The sequence below is a fragment of the Anticarsia gemmatalis genome, chromosome 14 (assembly GCF_050436995.1).
Source record: "Anticarsia gemmatalis isolate Benzon Research Colony breed Stoneville strain chromosome 14, ilAntGemm2 primary, whole genome shotgun sequence".
Lineage (NCBI taxonomy): Eukaryota > Metazoa > Arthropoda > Insecta > Lepidoptera > Erebidae > Anticarsia > Anticarsia gemmatalis.
This window is the reverse complement of record NC_134758.1, coordinates 2,109,635-2,127,394: the sequence shown is the minus strand read 5'-3', so window position 1 is coordinate 2,127,394 and position 17,760 is coordinate 2,109,635. Positions and strand designations below refer to the sequence as shown.

Below are 17,760 nucleotides of genomic sequence, written 5' to 3'. Positions count from 1 at the left end.
AATACTTTTCTGTGTGAAAAAGTAAAATGATTTTTTTGTACTAAAGAATTAATGTTATCGTATTTAAATCAGAGAAAAAAAGGATAAATTTTGATTTATCGAAAGCGTTTTTGGAATACAAATTCAGAATAACGAACTGTTTTTTAAAGCAAAAAAATCTTATATATTTTGGTGTGAAAATCATAAAATGGTATAAAATATAATTTACAAATACTATTTATTTGTAAATTACAAAAGAACAAAAGCCAAATAAATCACAGAAATCCCCACATTCATTTAAACTATTGTTTTATTTTCGTAAAACCCAAAATACACTTTATTTAGAACACAATGCAAGACCATTTTGCTACAAATACGAGCGTCTTATACAATACTATATGTGGCGTCGCCTCATAGCTATTTTAGTTCATTGTGGCCAGACAGTTGTGCGTAGCAACAGCCGATATGACTGTGTAATATCATAATTGTAGGAAAAATTCGACAATTCGCATGCTGTGTACATAATCCCGTTGACATACAACTCTCAATGGTAATAATTGTGTAACCCAGTTTTGTGAGAGTAAAAGATAAGTTATGATCGTTCAATGGCTGTTCATAGAAAATTTGTGATGGCGGAAACGCCTTGACCTTTTGCCATTTTGCGAATGAGAGGCTATTTTTATGATCGACGTTTCTGTCTGTAGTAGCGTAGTAATTTGATACGAACTGGCTTTTGTTGTTAGCCGAATCTATTAGCCTTCGATATATTTTATGAGACGTTGCGTTTAGGAGATGTAGATAGCTGGACTGATTTCAACATTTTATCAAGGTTCTACTGACTGTAAGTTTTTATAATAAACTATGTTTAGGTCAGGTAGACCCAAAAGTCGGTCAAGAAGATTTAGAGTTCTACTCTAGGTCTTGAACACTGCATGCTCAAAACTTAGTTTGACACCTTTAACTACAGCCATAATAAATATAACAGAAAATAAAATACAAATCACACATATTACTCCTATAACATAATTAAAGGTTTATTCTAAATTAATGAGACTTAAATCGGGCGGTAGTGTGAAACTTACGAGATGTCACGTCATAGTATATAACACATACATTGGTATTTCCAATGAGTAAATAATAATCTTCCCAATGAAGACGTTTCGGAGGCGTGAAGTCTATGAAAAAATATACTATTTATAACTCTAATTGACGTTAGTACTATAGAAAAAAACTAAACGAGTACTCCATTAAGTTTTTTATGGTCATCCGTTTATATAATTATGGTAACCATAATGAGATAGGGTCACGTGTTAACGTTAAAATGTTAAGGGAGCTTGACAAAATTTGTTCAGCCGTTTTGGAGAAATGAACGAGACAGACACACCTACACCACCCACACGATCACCGTTTTAACACAAGTAAAATTAGCTCAATTCATTTTACTACATACCAAATTCGAAACCTTTGAATCGTCATAATATCTATTCAGTCCACTTCTGCCCACTATTGTGTTTAAACCTCCCCCCAAAACGCTATTTCGCACAGTCCTTTGCAAATTCCGTTCGATGAAGCCTTATAGCTTTGACAAGAAAGAAGAGTAGTAATTTTTTAAACAGACAAATTTTACTTTCATTTTCATTTTAACCAAAAACGTAAAGTCCAAAAATACAATGGAATTTTTCCGGCAAGTATGTCGCTAAATCCAAAGTCCATCAGTTTTATGTGCGCAATATGATAATTTAGCATTTTATACATTGCGCCCGCGCAGCCACGGCTTGCCGAATGTATAGTAATCACGTGATAAATAATTCGGGGTTATCGTGGGGCCTTATTCGCAACACTTGTACTGTGACCATGATCATTGACACTAGATACCGGACTGTTGTATAACTGATTGAAAACTGAATGTTTGTAAACAGTTTTGTTTAGATTTAGAGTTTAATGGTTGTGATGGCACCTGGGTTTAATGTGTTGAGACTATGTTATATTATTATTAATCTTGTCTGAGAATATTTTGGTATTATTTTTTTTATTTTATCGTTGATGGCAAGATGACACTAAGATGACTTCTTTTTCTCTCTGCTTCTTTTAATACACATATCATCATAATAGTAGTTATTGTTTTTTTGATATTTGCTTAAGGACGTTTTGATTATTATAATTACTTTGTTATTGATAAAAATGTCAAAATAGCGATAACCTCTTATTAAAAACTAAAACGCAAAACCTAATCATTTGGTTATTTAACAATTTTTGATTACCAAGCTCATTAAAATATTTGAAGAGGCCTCTTTGCAATAATAGTTCAATACTGCTATGACACACATGCGTAGCCGCAGACGTTATATTACATAACCATCACCGTTTTATTAAATAATAATCCCACAGATGTTTTCCTTCCCAAACATTACGCATAAATTAAATACGAAACCAAAATTAATTAACAAACATAACTTATCACCGCAAAAATTCCGAATGACTTGTTCGAAGCAAGCAATTAAGTCGACCCACATAAGTCGACCCAATCCGCGAGTGAGCTCCGCCAGCGTGGTCACACCACTTCGGGTAGTAGAACCAAGGTCACCTCACTCACACATTCGCAATCGTCTACGAAATCCTTGGCAGCGGTTAAAGACCTACGGAAGTGGTAACGTCTATTGTAAGTTGAGCCGCCGCCGTCAATACATTTCCCCTCGCGGACACCGTCTACGGACCAAGAGGGGGCTCAACCTCACTGGTTGGTAGGTTTTATGTCATCATGTCATGCGGCCTTCAATTCCTATGTTTATGTAAACCGCGTGAGCAAGTTTCGCGTCGCTGTTGCCGGGGGGAAGTTGGTATTTTTTTCGCAATGTCTAATTCGGCTATATTGATATATCTGAGCCTTGTACGATATGAGAAGAGGCGGTTATTTAGCATTATCTTATGGTATGACAGACATTGATGTCCTCATTTATAAGATGTTCTGGGCAGATTGCGTTGTACAGCAGATGACTGGACTGACCGGTACGTAGGATGGAGTTACAACTAATGATTCACATTTAGATTTTAATAACTTATTCCCTTATTTATAAGGTACGACCTAACAGAGACATTACAATATCTCACAGAAGCCTTATTTCCATAATAGGACGTAGTACTAGCAAAGGTCCAAATAAAATACATGCGTATGTACAATCCAGTACAAAAAAAGAATACGTAACAGCAAATCCACGGAATAAAAAACATGACGCAATACTCTACGAAGATGACAAACATCGTCCTGAATCTGAGCACAATGTACAAGTAGCAGTAGATCACAACATTACAGACACAAAAGATATAAAAAAGCTGCTTAATAGAAACACTAACCCCTTAATTATGAAACAACAGGAAGTTCTAGAAATTGATGAGCTTGAACGATATCTTCATAAAACATTAAACGTAGGAAACCGACTATCTAAAGCAATAAAAAGAGAATAAAATTGATTATTCGTTCAAGGCTGTTAAGTATTGAATTGGTATAAAAATTCATTGTAATTTATGCAAGAAAGGGACTGTACTAAATAGCTAGATACCGAACCTATTAATACTGAATAAATAAGAAAACTTCAATATTATTACGAAACTACAAGTTTCAAATAGGTATTAAAATTCTCAGCAAAATTGTAAAGGAAAGTGAGAATAAGGAAAAATAAATTTAAATACATTGACGCCGACAGTCTGTTGTATGTTAATTCTTGATTTTTGTGAACATTCTAGTCAATGAAAGGGTAAAATTTACATATTAATTTAAATAATTACGTGTGTCCTTTTATTATTAACGAAAGCGAATGAAACGTTGAATAAAAATAATTGTCGTCTATACAGTCATAAGATATTACATGGTATCTGTGAAAACTAAGACATTTTTATCTGCATTATTGACCCCAACTTTAATACTTGCATAATCCAAGCAACCATGACTACAGTCAGGGCTTCAAATATTTAACATATCAAAATTACAGCAGTGGTCGCTTGCGGTCATGTTATTCAATAACGTCTATTATCCTTATGCTTTTACATGCTAGACTATAATTAATGAAAATTTTAGCTTAAAAAACCATTGTTAAGGCAAAAATCTGGTCACTTTTTAGTTTAGCTAGATTTCTCGATTCGAAGTTTTTCAAAAATTCCCATAAGAATTTAATTACCCACAACTCATCCCACGAGAAAAATCCAAAAAAATCTTCACGCGATTGGCGAGAATCATGTCGTACGTGGTCAAATCACACCACGACAATTTGTTCTGCTAATCTGACCTTTATTATCAGTGCACAAGGTCTAAGATAACGTAACGCCTCCCTCAGCACCAGATTGATCAATTTGACACAGTGCGTCTGAACTTTGACATTACCAGATAAAATTGATATAACATATTTGAGAAAATTAATTTGCGGGTAATAGAGCCCATAATGGAAGGAAATAAAGATGAAAATGGAATGGCAGATGATATTTTAAATTAGTTATGTATTATTGATAGTCGTCTAACGACGGATTCATTCATAAAAACCGGTCGCACACTTTGCGTTGACTTTGTTTTTGAATGAATAATATTATGATTGATTATTAGAATGATTTATTTCAAGCAGTGATAGGGAAACAAATATAAACGCCAAGACGATGTTAAAACTTAATTATACGTGTTTAGTTAATACCAGTGGAAAATTTTATAAATTAGTCGCATGTACTAGGGACTGAAAATATTTTTTGGCGGACATACGGAATTTTCTGACGCAATCAGTCTAATAAATGGATTTAAGACTGATTTATCATCTAGCCTCAGGTCTTAGGTTAAGCCATTTAGATAGCTAATTTCTTTAAATGTTATTTTGAAAACAAATTAAATTTTGGGATTTTCTTTTTAACTATCTACTCTAACCTTCACGGGTTAAGGACGTCGGTATATTTTGTTGAATTTACACGTGAGTGTTATCTGGAATAAATTGTTTTTAACAATAATTAGCAATCTTTTTTTTTTAATGTATGACTTAATATATTAAGACGATACACGTGCTTAAAAACGATGTTCCGGGTTAAAATTTCGAGTGGTTTATTAAAATTTGTTAGTAAAAAATAAACTATACTAGCACTTACCTTAAAACCTTTCTTCTATTATTGAAATGCAATCTTGCAGCCATTACTGGATCTATAGACTTCAATTTCGCGTGAATCTCTTCATTGGTGTAATTCTTCTCATTATCTACAAATTCTTTTAGCTGTTCTTTACTTATTGCAACTACTTCTTCACCGGGTTTGTCATCAGATGTAGTTGGTTCATCATTTTGAGCATCTTCACTTTGTTTAGCTTTTTTCTCTTGGACTTCTTGTGTTTCCGAATCAACAAGATCTCTTTTTCTTCTGCTCATATCCCAAAGCAAAGCTTCCTCATCATTCATGTCTTCAACCAGTATTTTATATACTATAGATTCTATATAATAGTTCGTACCACCGACAACGATAGGCATTTTTCCTTGTTCAGTCAGATTTTCAATCTGGGTTACAGTTAAGGAAATGTTACATTTTATGTATATACGTATTTGTTTTAAATCGTTATCAAATACAGGTAACGGTTATCCCAATTATAATTAGTATAATTAGGCTGCTGTTGATGTCCCAATATCGATAAGTGGTAAATTTTAAATAGTCCCCAAATGAGGATATTATGTATTGAAACGTTTACCTGTTAATAAGTGTAATTAAAACTATTTGTTTAAATCAATTTACCTAATTATAAATTAGAGGTTATTATAAATAATTGAAAACGACAATCTATAATAAATAATATGACTAATAACTGATGTTGGAACGTTAAGGGACGTTTTCATCATTAAGAGGAAATGTGCAATCGTTATCTCAGCATCACAAGATTTTGTCATACAGACATTTTTGTTAATTATTGAATTTGTAACAACTAATTAGTAACTTTATTAAGAAAATAAAATGCGACGGCAAGAATGTAAAATATAATTGATTTATATAGTCGACTAATGCATATTTTTCAGGCAGAACATGATGACTAGACTATATGATACTTCGAAAGAGTATGAGAAAGTCTTGGGCAAACCGCAAATCGCGTCTGTATAAATAAGATATGGTGATAGCAGCAAAAAAAAAGCAACAAAATAGGCAGTATGAAAAAGCTGACCAGATTAACACCAAACAAGAAAATAAATACAAAAGCAAGGAATTAAACCATCGAATAGCCAAACGGTACCAGCATTATAATGGTGAAATTTTTTAACGGTAATACAAGACTTATAGGAGAGCCGATGTACCGAATATATGTAAGCCACTTTGGCCATCGTAAGAGGATTATGTGGTGAATGTCCGAAGAAGGTAAACCTTTCAAATACTTGTCGGAGGTGTCCGCACTACTACGGTTTGGTTGATTAACGTAAATTGTTGCTGGCCCGGCTGTGTAACACTTTGACGCACTTGTTTGCCCTTAGTAACTGACATGAACAGAGGTCTTCTCCATTTTGAGAATATTGAGACCTAGGCTTGCTCCTGATTTCAAAATTTGATCGAGTAGACTCAAGCTGTTGCTGGCCCGGCTGTGTAACACTTTGACGCACTTGTTTGCCCTTAGTAACTAACATAGCCACGGGTTTGTACGAGTTTTGAGAATATTGAGACCTAGGCTTACTCCCAACCTCGTTGATCGAGTTAAACTCAAGCTAATATCAAAATTTAAATATCAAACTAGCGCATGATTAAACCCTGACGACTTAAAATAATTTAATTGAAACATTTCTATTAGTTCTACTTGTTTATAGTAAAATTATTCAATTATCGTTAGTATTCTTCTTGCGCTTTTATAAAAAATGTATTCTATAGCGAGTTAAAATGGTTACCGACTATCTAAGCTAGCAAAATACATACTCACAGAAGTTTAATTTTCAAGAGCCTAACTAACTAAAGACATTAACTTACCAGCTTTATGGTCTACTAGACTTTGGAGATTTGCATCTTAGCTAACTTTAAAATTTTTAATAGGTACTCAATCATCAAACCAAGACCTATTTGTGCCTAACCTGCATCAATCTGCATTCCATTCACAATCCGGGTTATAGTTTATAGCAGATAAACCAAAACATGTTCTATATTTACCACTTATCTGGGACGAAATTTTAATTTGGTGACCTAATTATTCTTGTTTACGTCCAAATGTATACCTACTCAAAATTGGTTGTTATTTTACTGTTACTGTGCGGTTAGCATTTTTTTTACCCTACGCAATTAATAGAGTATACTAACTTAAACCTAACATACACATAACAATTTTATTAGGTACATTTTTTAAATTACAAAAACCACATTTTCCATTCCTAAACAGATTCTTTTAAAATGATTTTTACTGTAAAATATTTTTATCTGATTGATGATATCTACACTACCTTAATTTTAGATACTTAACAGTTCATATTCTGTACATTATTCAAAATCATGAAGGATCTAAGATGATTGTGTAGAGCTAAATTTCAGTTACCTTATAATTTATTTCAACAATAATACTACAAATTAAAATCTGTCGATAAAAAATCGGCAAATTAACTTATTTATAACTTATTTCAGCCTTCTAACCGATACAACTATTTCAATGACATTATCCTCATAAACTAAACCTACAAGTTAAACCCGTTTACCGTCTATGCATAACATTTAAATTTGAATCAGCCACAATACCGCGAATATATTTCAATGACGGAATGACGCATAAGACCTTCCGGGTTGATTACCCTGGATGATGGCCATTTAACAAATAATCAAGGAATACATTATACTGCGTATATTTTATACAGCTATAAACATTAATTCGCAAATGGTTTGAAAACTAGTTGAATTTTTTAGAACGTAGTAACGTTAAATGTTCCGTAGCTTTACGTGGCGTAGGAAAAATAGTAATCACGCATTATAGATTAAAGTAAATAATTATATTAAATATGACATTCTTATATATAACAACTTATTCATATAACAACTTATATACCATCGAAATGAAACTCGCCTGGAGCCTATTAATCCGCATTTTTTACATTAAAAAATCCCACACGATATCACGGAAAAACGACGTGTGACGTACAATTTGAACCACAAATGCAGTCAATTATATAGTTTTAGGTTTAATTTTGTATTTACCATTATACCAGGACATTTAATTTATATTTCGACCTCCTTTAAATGAATATTTTTTTAGATTTTATGCAACTTTCCTAGTTAAAAAGGATACAATCTTCAAAGCTCTGTTTCTAAAGTCAACGACGGTGAAGTGCTGATGCGGCTCCAATATATCCAGTAGATGGTGCCGAGCCATCTCTCGTTCATGAACACTGGCCTTTGCGGTCACTAAATCTAGCCCTTTGTAGATCTGAAACAAAAGATGAATAAATTACATGAAAAATGCTATCAAAATTTAAAGCTTTTGAATTTGGTCTCGTACTAAAGGAAAGCTAATTAATTAATTCACGTTTAAAAATAAAAAGATAAGATAGCTTTAGATTTCTATATTACTTTAATTTAATAATCAACTTTTTGAATTAAACGTTATTTAAAAATAGCTGATTGGCTCTGCTACCATTAATTATAAACCAATAAAACCATTGAAGTTTTAATAAATGTAATTTTTTATAACTCTATCAAACTTTGTAGACTCTTTAATTATTTTCTTTTTGAATTGAACTTTTTAATAACGACATCTATTTTTGATATACAAAGGATATTTTCAATAAAAAAGTAATTGTATAAAATTAAATCACGATTAAAATTAGTAAGACGATACATTAGGTATTCTTAATTAATATTTCTTTACAGCATACATATTTTGGATTTTATTTTCTTTTTATTATTTTTTATTCCACACCTACTAACAAAAGAGGGAAATAAAAATATGCAACGCAACACCTTGAAATTTAAACGGATCGTGTGACAATTATGCAAATGTAAGTAAAATGTATGAAATGTATGTAAGCAGGGCGGCAGACGAGATCACTGAATAATGCTTCTGGCAGCTTTCAATACATATTAGAAGGTTAATGGGTACTTAAATGGGCCAGGCCGTGTGTAGAATGTAGCTATATTTAGTACTTACTTCAACAGACACTGGAAAATTACTGGAACCTTAATATTCAAGGAAATGTTAGCGTATTAAAATTGCTTTCTAAGTATAATAAAAGGCTAGGCCAAATAAATTTTAGGTATACTTTGGGAATAAAATCAATAGGAAATTAACTAAAATAATTGTTATAACTTATCATATCAGTATTAAGTTTCGAAAAAAGTTAGGTACGTAGTACCTACTCGTAAGGGTCGGTCTTGTATAACAAGATGTATAGATGTGAATGAGGTAGTGGAAGTTTATAAGGATATGCCAAGTGACACTCTTTGGTATCTGCCTTCCCCTATCGGAAAAACTCATGATATTATGCGTCTATGTAAATTGTTCTTTAAATCATAAGTTCCATAACCACATTCCACATTTACAGCCTTTGTGGTGCGATCGATTGTGTATCCGACTATTGACTAAGGTTTGATTCCCACGTCGGATAAAGTACTATGTCTTTTTCAATTATTTATACAGTAGTTCAGAGTTAGGTATAGTTCTCGTTCTCTCCTATGACATAAAAATACTTTAGACACCTCTCCCTACACCTTGAGGAATAAAAGGCGTGATATTATGTACGTATGTCTCAATCAAAGTTTATATAAAAAGACGTTATTTCCATATTTATGTTTAGGTTTCAATCGTTATCAAGAAACGTTTCACCTATATGATAAATAATAGTAAGTCAAGTTGTGCTTAAGTTATCGCCAAATTAAACGGGTCAGCCTTATATTACGCAGCGCTTCAATGTCATACATATATTACGCAACTTATACACTTATCTATATATATAATAATAGCAAACTAAAACACGCAAATCGTTTGTTGCGTAATTTGAAACAGATCGGAATATCGCCTGATTAAAGAAATGTAAACAAAGGCGTAATCTCAATTTTATCCAGAAGATATAACATTTTGCGACGAATATACGATATTTGATAAGAACTGCACGTGTGATAACGAAGTAAAGATAAGATACATTGAAAATTTGATACTATTTGTATTTTTGGATTTACAATAAAACGTGACTTAGCAATCATCTTTGAATGACTGGATAAAATGTAAATGACAAGAAATCAATATGTTCTGGGTCAAAAATTACTCATTAATTTTCGGGAAATAACGTGGTTTGGTATTATTAGCGAGAGACTTTGATAATATTTACAACATTATAATCAGAAAATTCATAAAAAAGTTTTTCGCTTCATATTTTTATATAATACTTAAAATATTATTCTGTAATAATAGAATTTGTAGGTACAAGTCGGTAATTTTCTGCTAAGTTTCGGTTAGACCGACTTGGAGTGCAAGCCGACTAAAATTGGCAGTTTCCTATTTTTTTAGTTGGTACGGATACGAAAACTTAGACCGATACTTGAATAGAGAAAAAATAATTATAAACGTTATTTTAGTACCTAACTTTAAAGTAATTCATAAATTTTTATTAATTAAGTTAAGTCGGCTTAAAGGCCTGGCTTGAACTAGTTTCACCTCAACAATACGGTTAATAATGTAACATAGGTACAACTTTCAACCACTGAACCACATAGGTATATCAATATAATCCAATCTTTAGATATTCACCAAAAAAATCCTAAATACCGGAAAAAAATACTCGTGTTATCGTGAACTTGCCAAAGTGCCTATAGTGAAAATATCACTTCGAAAATAGCCTAAAGCAGTACACGAGCATACAATTTAATTAAGAACACAATTATATAAAACTAACGAACAAGGAAAACGCTAGTCAGACCACATCCGTACGAAGAATAAAAGAATAATTCGTTATAATAACAATCTTAAGGTAGGCTTACACTCTGTACTATAGAGAAGCCGTGTACAAGCCGAACACGAGCCAAGCACAAGTCAAGCACAAATTCTTGAAGTATGCATTGCCTTACAAGCTGGGAATGCGCGCTTCTTCACTCTTATATCAGTGACCCGCAGGCTTTTGCAGTTGACAGTGGTATATTTTATACAATACTTAAATTTTAAAAATACACAGAATTGTTAATTTAAGGCTTTCTACTAAGTTTTCGGGCTGTCAAATAAATTTGTGCTCGGTCTGTGCTTTGTTCACGCTCTGCTCATGGTTGGCTCGGAGGCGACTCGAGCTCGGCTTCCCAGTGTAGAACCAGCTTAAAATATTTTTTCTTATCTCATTTACGTAAATGAACCTACTAAATACATATAGATGTAAAAATCATGAATAAGGTTATCGCTGAGCTGCCCTTCCGTTGGTTACAAGATCAAAGTCACATTGCTTTTATCGAATAGTTATGAAAATTGTGTCATATCATATATTCGATTGTTTTGACTAGTTACATTTAAAATATAAGTTTTGTCGTGAAGTGAATGAATACGTTTTGTAGTATTAAAACACCTTTATCTGTGAAGATAATTCGATTCGATATTTAAAATCAACATTTTATTAATTACCAATTTTGAGAATTATTCAACTATAAATCTTGTGAAACATTATGGAAATCGCTTCAGCGGTTTCTCCGTCATAATGAGACAGGCAGACATTGTTACTATTAGTGTGGATTTTATATCCAGTATTGAGGTAAAATGAGATGAATGTAACATGTTAATTGACAATTCCACGTGTAAAAAAATCTGTGGAAAAATAAGTTTTACGTCCAATAATATTGTATTTGATTACATTTAAAATGGCCTACTTCTATTTTGGTGAAATAGGAACGTGAACGTCATTAGTTCCACGTCACAGTGACTTGACTAAATTAATGAATGCACTTTGCTCGCTAAATTACTTCAACCCATTAATTGATGAATGTTTCAACGGGATTAAAATAAACCATATAATTAGCTGATTACTATCGAAATTAAATTAAAGATTATTGTAATGCGCTTTGCTGAACGAATTGGGGTTTTGATTTTTTGTTTGTTGGTACAGTCGTGAGCAATATTTGATACAAGTTTTGAAAAATTATGATACGACAATATGCTCAGTTACTATGGTAGAAAATATTATGTCATCTTCAAATAACTTTATTTCAATTATACAAAAAAAATGTGGAAAACTTCATGACATTGTCAGACAATCTATCAAAAACGATTAATATGAGAATTATTACTTAAAAACTTTAAATTCTATAAAGCCATCGAATACATTGTTTTCAAAACGATTGATACCGTTATCAGTAGAATTAAAATAGTCTTAAAAAAATACAAAATTAAAATTATCAACGACTCAAATTTATGACATATTTTCTGTCCAATTTCTTATCAAAATGTAAATAATAGGATTTTTTCATAAGCTGATGCAACGATAGGCATAGCTGTATCACCTTGGACACTAACAATGTAATATATTGCGGTAGGACATGACACGGTTACCCAATTAATCATGACTTCTGACCTAATACATTTTATAGTGACCAAGGTGTCTTCTATAATTGGTCGTAAGCTAACCAGTTTACGGAGACCTTTTATTCAGTATAAAATCTTTTATATCAGAGGTCAGAATACAATGTTGTTGAATCAAAGTAGTTGGTCGAAATTTTAAAACGACCAGTGTAAGATGACCCTCGTTTTAGTATATTTAGTTTGAAATAAGATGTCAAGTGTACTGGTTTTGTTATATCAAAAAGTAAACTATGAACAATTGACGTAAAAACTGCGTTGATAAAGTTGTAGGTAGATGGGAGATAACATCTATTTTAAAGTGTTACTCGTAATTTTAATGATTCTGCTTAATTTATGAGACGAATAAAAAATCTCTGTCGCGCGATGATTGCTTGTGGTGCGGTCGGTATTCAACTGCTAAGGAGGAGGTCTTGGGTTTGATTTTCGGGTCGGGTCCGACAAATACAATAGGCTTTTCCCCCTATTACATGACACTAACATTATTAATGGCGATACATGGGTGTATTTCATACACCTCCGCGTTTATCAGGCGTCGTATGTATGTATGAAAAGACAGATTATTTTGCGTTGGGCTGAATCACTATTTATGTACCCTCGGGAAGCTTAAATAAATATAAGTACTAAGGTAACTGAATAAATAAAATTTATACGTTCTCACAATTGATTATGTTATAAACCTATTCTAAAATCTGGTCTAAATTAACAGGTTTTCTTAATCACTTTACTTGAAAACGGAAAATCATCAAGAATGGCAGGTTTTTGACAAGTTGTTACACAATATTATACGTATTTGATTAAATATGATTAGGTTAGAAGGTTGCTGATTGAATAGATGACATATTGAAACGTTAGATTAATTCGATGGCCAAGTATTGAATTTCAGACTAAATATAACGTTTTTATCATGAAGTCGGATCGGATCAGAGAACAAAGACTATATATCTATCGGCTGATACAGCTTTTAGTTCTAATTGTAATGTATCTTTTACAATCATTTTCGATTTTATTTCGGAAACGTTTGTTTTTATTCAAATTAATCTAAAACATCTGCGCAAAACCAGGCCTATATACAATTGCTAAATAATACTTTGTATTTAAAATTAATATTTTACTATGAAATTACATACCATTTCCGCCCCTTACAAATGTTGGAAAGTCCCAACCGGGAAAATCTAATTCTGTTTTAATGTAAAGTTACACACAGTTACTCGTGAATAACACAAATGACAGCAGTCAACTACTTGAAAGAAAAATTGTATTTTAAAATACATCCTCGAGGTACGCTAAAGCCAATGACTGTTATTTGAAATTTGTGTAGTAAAGGCAAATCTGTTTCTTCATAAAATAATCAGTGAATTCGTGAAGAAACAAATTTGACTGTCAATTTACTTTACCCCCATACTTTGGCTGTTACATTTGATGAAGAAAGGCCGAAAATTTGGCCGTTAAAGGTAAGACTACGCAGCTATGATGCTATATTAATAGTTAACACTATATCATATTACATATTTCGAAATTCAGTAGTTCCACATCCCGGCGCAGTGGTAGCTAATATCCTGAGAGCGATATCTTGACCGAGCCGTCCATCACGTCGGATATACATTTATGTACACGACTGTACTTGTGGTACACGCGGTAATGTTTCGGAAATTTGTGTCCAAACCCTTCCGGCGTAAGGGGAGGTAGCTTTAATTTGTGGGTACTATTGAAAATTTATGAGCAAATTTTCATGCTAGAATTTTGATAATTTAAATTATTTGGCTATAGCACATGTTAGTGGATGACGTTCATAAAAATACTTTTATTTGCAGTAATGTGGAGCACAACTTGGTTTTAGGCAGCATAATTTCCAAGGTTTAAGGCATGCAAAGTACATTAACTTAACTACAAAAAAATAACTAGAATCGAATGTATACAAAATGAAAATAAACTACGTAACTCTTATGGTATGGTTTGTCTAGGCAACCTTTTATTCAACACTTTATTTCATTGAACAAAATATTGATTTATAAGCCATCTACGCAGTTCTACCTTAAATATTTTCGTAGTAAGTTTTTAGAAAGCAATATTTTAGCAAATGTCAAGCGATTTTTCACCTGACTGTACAAAATACGACAAAAATTAATAATATTTTGTTTTTCTCGGTTCGTGTTTCTTAGAATAGTGATCGTTTTTTTAGACATAAGACAGATTTACGACGCATGCATCGGCATGCAAGTGTTCTACGTATAAATCAAAACTTTCCAGAATCTATTCTGAATTTTCTTAACTCATTCTAACAAAAAAGTTATATCTTTACAAAATAATAAGTGACAACATTTGTCTTAAATATTATCTATATTTTTTACTAGCTGACCCGCGCAACTTCGCTTGCGTTACATAAGCGTTAAAAAATTTCCCCGTTTTTGTAACATTTTTCACTGGTACTCTGCTCCTATTGGTAGTAGCGTGATGATATATAGCCTATAACCTTCCTCGATAAATGGACTATCTAACACTGAAAGAATTTTTCAAATCGGACCAGTAGTTCCTGAGATTAGCGCGTTCAAACAAACAAACAAACAAACAAACTCTTCAGCTTTATAATATTAGTATAGATATAACTTAAATGACGTAAGGGCAATTCCCGAAATCAGGGAGAGGTTACGCCTTCAGTCCATCACGTTGGTCAAGAAAGTTTTGACGACTTTGCGTGCCTCAGAAAAATATTATTTATTTAACAGGAAAAATCATTAAAATCTATTAACAAACACGTGAAACATATTCCACAGAGATGTTTCAGAGATGATCACGTAATTGAGTAAATTGGTGTATAATCGGGTAGCGCCCACCAACTTGGTACTAAGTAAGTAGTGTAAGTACGGCGAACAGTTAAGCTCAATCTAATATCAATTAGCTGCCTGTTAGACTCGGTTAGACTTGAAGTAGACTAACAGATGTGGGGTAGTTACGTGTGTTTATTATTTTGATAGGGTGAGAAGAAAAATAATGTTTTGCGTGTTTTATATTCTGGAACTTTATGTTCGCTCTATTAATAAAACTGCTGAACAGTTGCAGTCAAAATTAATGCTAAAACTAACTCTGCATTTAGGTATCGTGGTTAGTCCTCTTTGGTTTTATTAGCATATCGCATTTTTTTTAGGTGATTTCATATATTTCATAAGAAGTAAATAGTTGGTATAGATGTTCGTTACTTCCCCAATAAAAAACAAGAATTTCCTTAAAAATGGCACATTTTTAACAACTGGAAATTGTTTTACACAGACTCGACAATAAGCAAATGTCAATAATAAATTACAAGCCCACATATTAATAGCTAAGAACAATAAAAAAACTGTAAAAGTAAACATCAAAATCGCTCAATCTTAAACGCTAACCATACCTACAATAAGTAATAATATAATTTCATTCAACCGCTACAACTGTGGCGCCATTACCCAGTTAAAATTCACAAGATAATATAACGATTCAAGGCCGCCGTATCAGAATATAATATAATATGTTGTACATTATCATCAGCTTATTAATAACTATTATCTATCCACTATTACGCTCGTTATTAATTATTATTTATACATTATTATGGAGATAAGTCATGTAAGGCCGACTTCGATTGTCATACCTTCGAGCTAAAGGGAGTTTATTACAAATTACAGGCCACCCGCGACTTCGTCCGCGTGGAAACTCTTCCCGTGTGAATCCCGATCTCTCGGGAACTATGGGATAAAAAGCCTATATGTTAATCTGGATCTTCAGCTACCTATATACCAAATTTCATCGTAATCGGTTCAATAGTGTTTGCGTGAAAGAGTAACAAACATCCGTACGTATATACATACATTCTCACAAACTTTAGCATTTATAATATTAGTAGGATGTCATATTATTATACGTAATGACGTAATGGGAAAAACCTTTGCCCAGTGTTGAGCCGCTAAAATAGCCTAAATAAATTAAAGAATATATATGTACGTGTTTTTCTGTAGTTTCAAAGTGTATATATGACCTCAAATTTGGTTCCCAGTTCGGGAAAAATTGGGGTTTTAAAATTTCAGTTGTGTTGTTCTCAAAAGTACCTAGTATAAAGGTTGGGATTCGGTATTTGGCTTTGTTTTCGCTTCTTTTTAAATTAACAATATTCATTAATAACTAGTATCTATTATTTCCGATAAAAGTCATACAATTATTTATCCTTATTTTAGATTTTTCCCGTAATATGAATGGCTTTATTCATGGGACTATGAAATTATTATCCCCTAGTTCTATTTCCTACAGAAACTAATCATACTAATAAATTCATTCATACTAGTTTTTAAGTCAAATGAGTGAAGAATTCGTCGTGCTGGGCAGAAGCGTTTGAGTGCACCACAATAGTCAAGTGCAAATATTTATTGTCTTTAATCACACACAACAAATGATCAGACCGTTCTACTATCAAATTAACGAAAAAATACAGGTACATATATGTATGTATAGTAAAAATATAAAGGTACGAAATAAACCCGTTTATTTTCACGTGCGTTTATATTCACGTACACCTACCTGCGTCCTGCATACATATCTTTAGTATAACAGAAATATTAAAAAAAAAAAAAATTGCTATGAATTATGTAAAAAAATCGAGTCCAACTAAACCAAATCGTCTTTAATTAGATTTTGTTATGCTATTAATAATAGTCTAATCAGTAACTATGTTAAACATAAGTTAACTTAACAACCAGTAATATCCAATAAAACATAGGTATAAAAGAAGTCGTGAGCTGTTATCATAAGTTAAACCAATGTCAAATATGAATGCTCAATGACGTTATCAGCTATTATCACTCGCTACTTATTACACTTTACCTACTGACATTCATATTATTTAATATTGATAACATGGTACTGTTTCTTGATAATTTTCGCGGTTATTTTACATACAAGTTTTGCTGAATATGCTGTTACTATGCCGAATTTATGAATACATTATAGTTAAAATTTTAATATTTCGTATACAAAATTAGTTATTTAGATGAACATTCACTCGATATAACATTTTCCAAACTAAAATTGACGATATTTAACAGTTCTCGATGGAAACTTGCTGCAAAAAGTTCCTGTAACGTTACATCACTTTTCAATCAATTTTCTTTAATGGCCAAAACCCTAATCTGTACATATAATAAAATATTAAAATAAATTTGTAGAAAGTTAGTAGAAAAATTGCACGATAAATACTCTTCACCTTTCTTTAATCTACAATAAAATGCTAAAAAAAAATAGTAAAACGG

The 17,760-nt window shown here is 32.1% G+C and overlaps 1 protein-coding gene across 1 annotated transcript in view; it reads right to left on the bottom strand.

The window, feature by feature from the left end:
• Positions 1-17,760, bottom strand: part of LOC142978184 (tRNA dimethylallyltransferase) — a 239,685-nt gene that overhangs the window by 128,287 nt on the left and 93,638 nt on the right. The window contains exons 2-3 of the mRNA XM_076122514.1: positions 8,231-8,368; positions 5,095-5,492 (exon numbers count right to left, since the gene is read on the bottom strand). Of these exons, the coding sequence (XP_075978629.1) occupies positions 5,095-5,492; positions 8,231-8,368 (536 nt within the window). The remainder of the gene's footprint in view (positions 1-5,094; positions 5,493-8,230; positions 8,369-17,760) is intronic.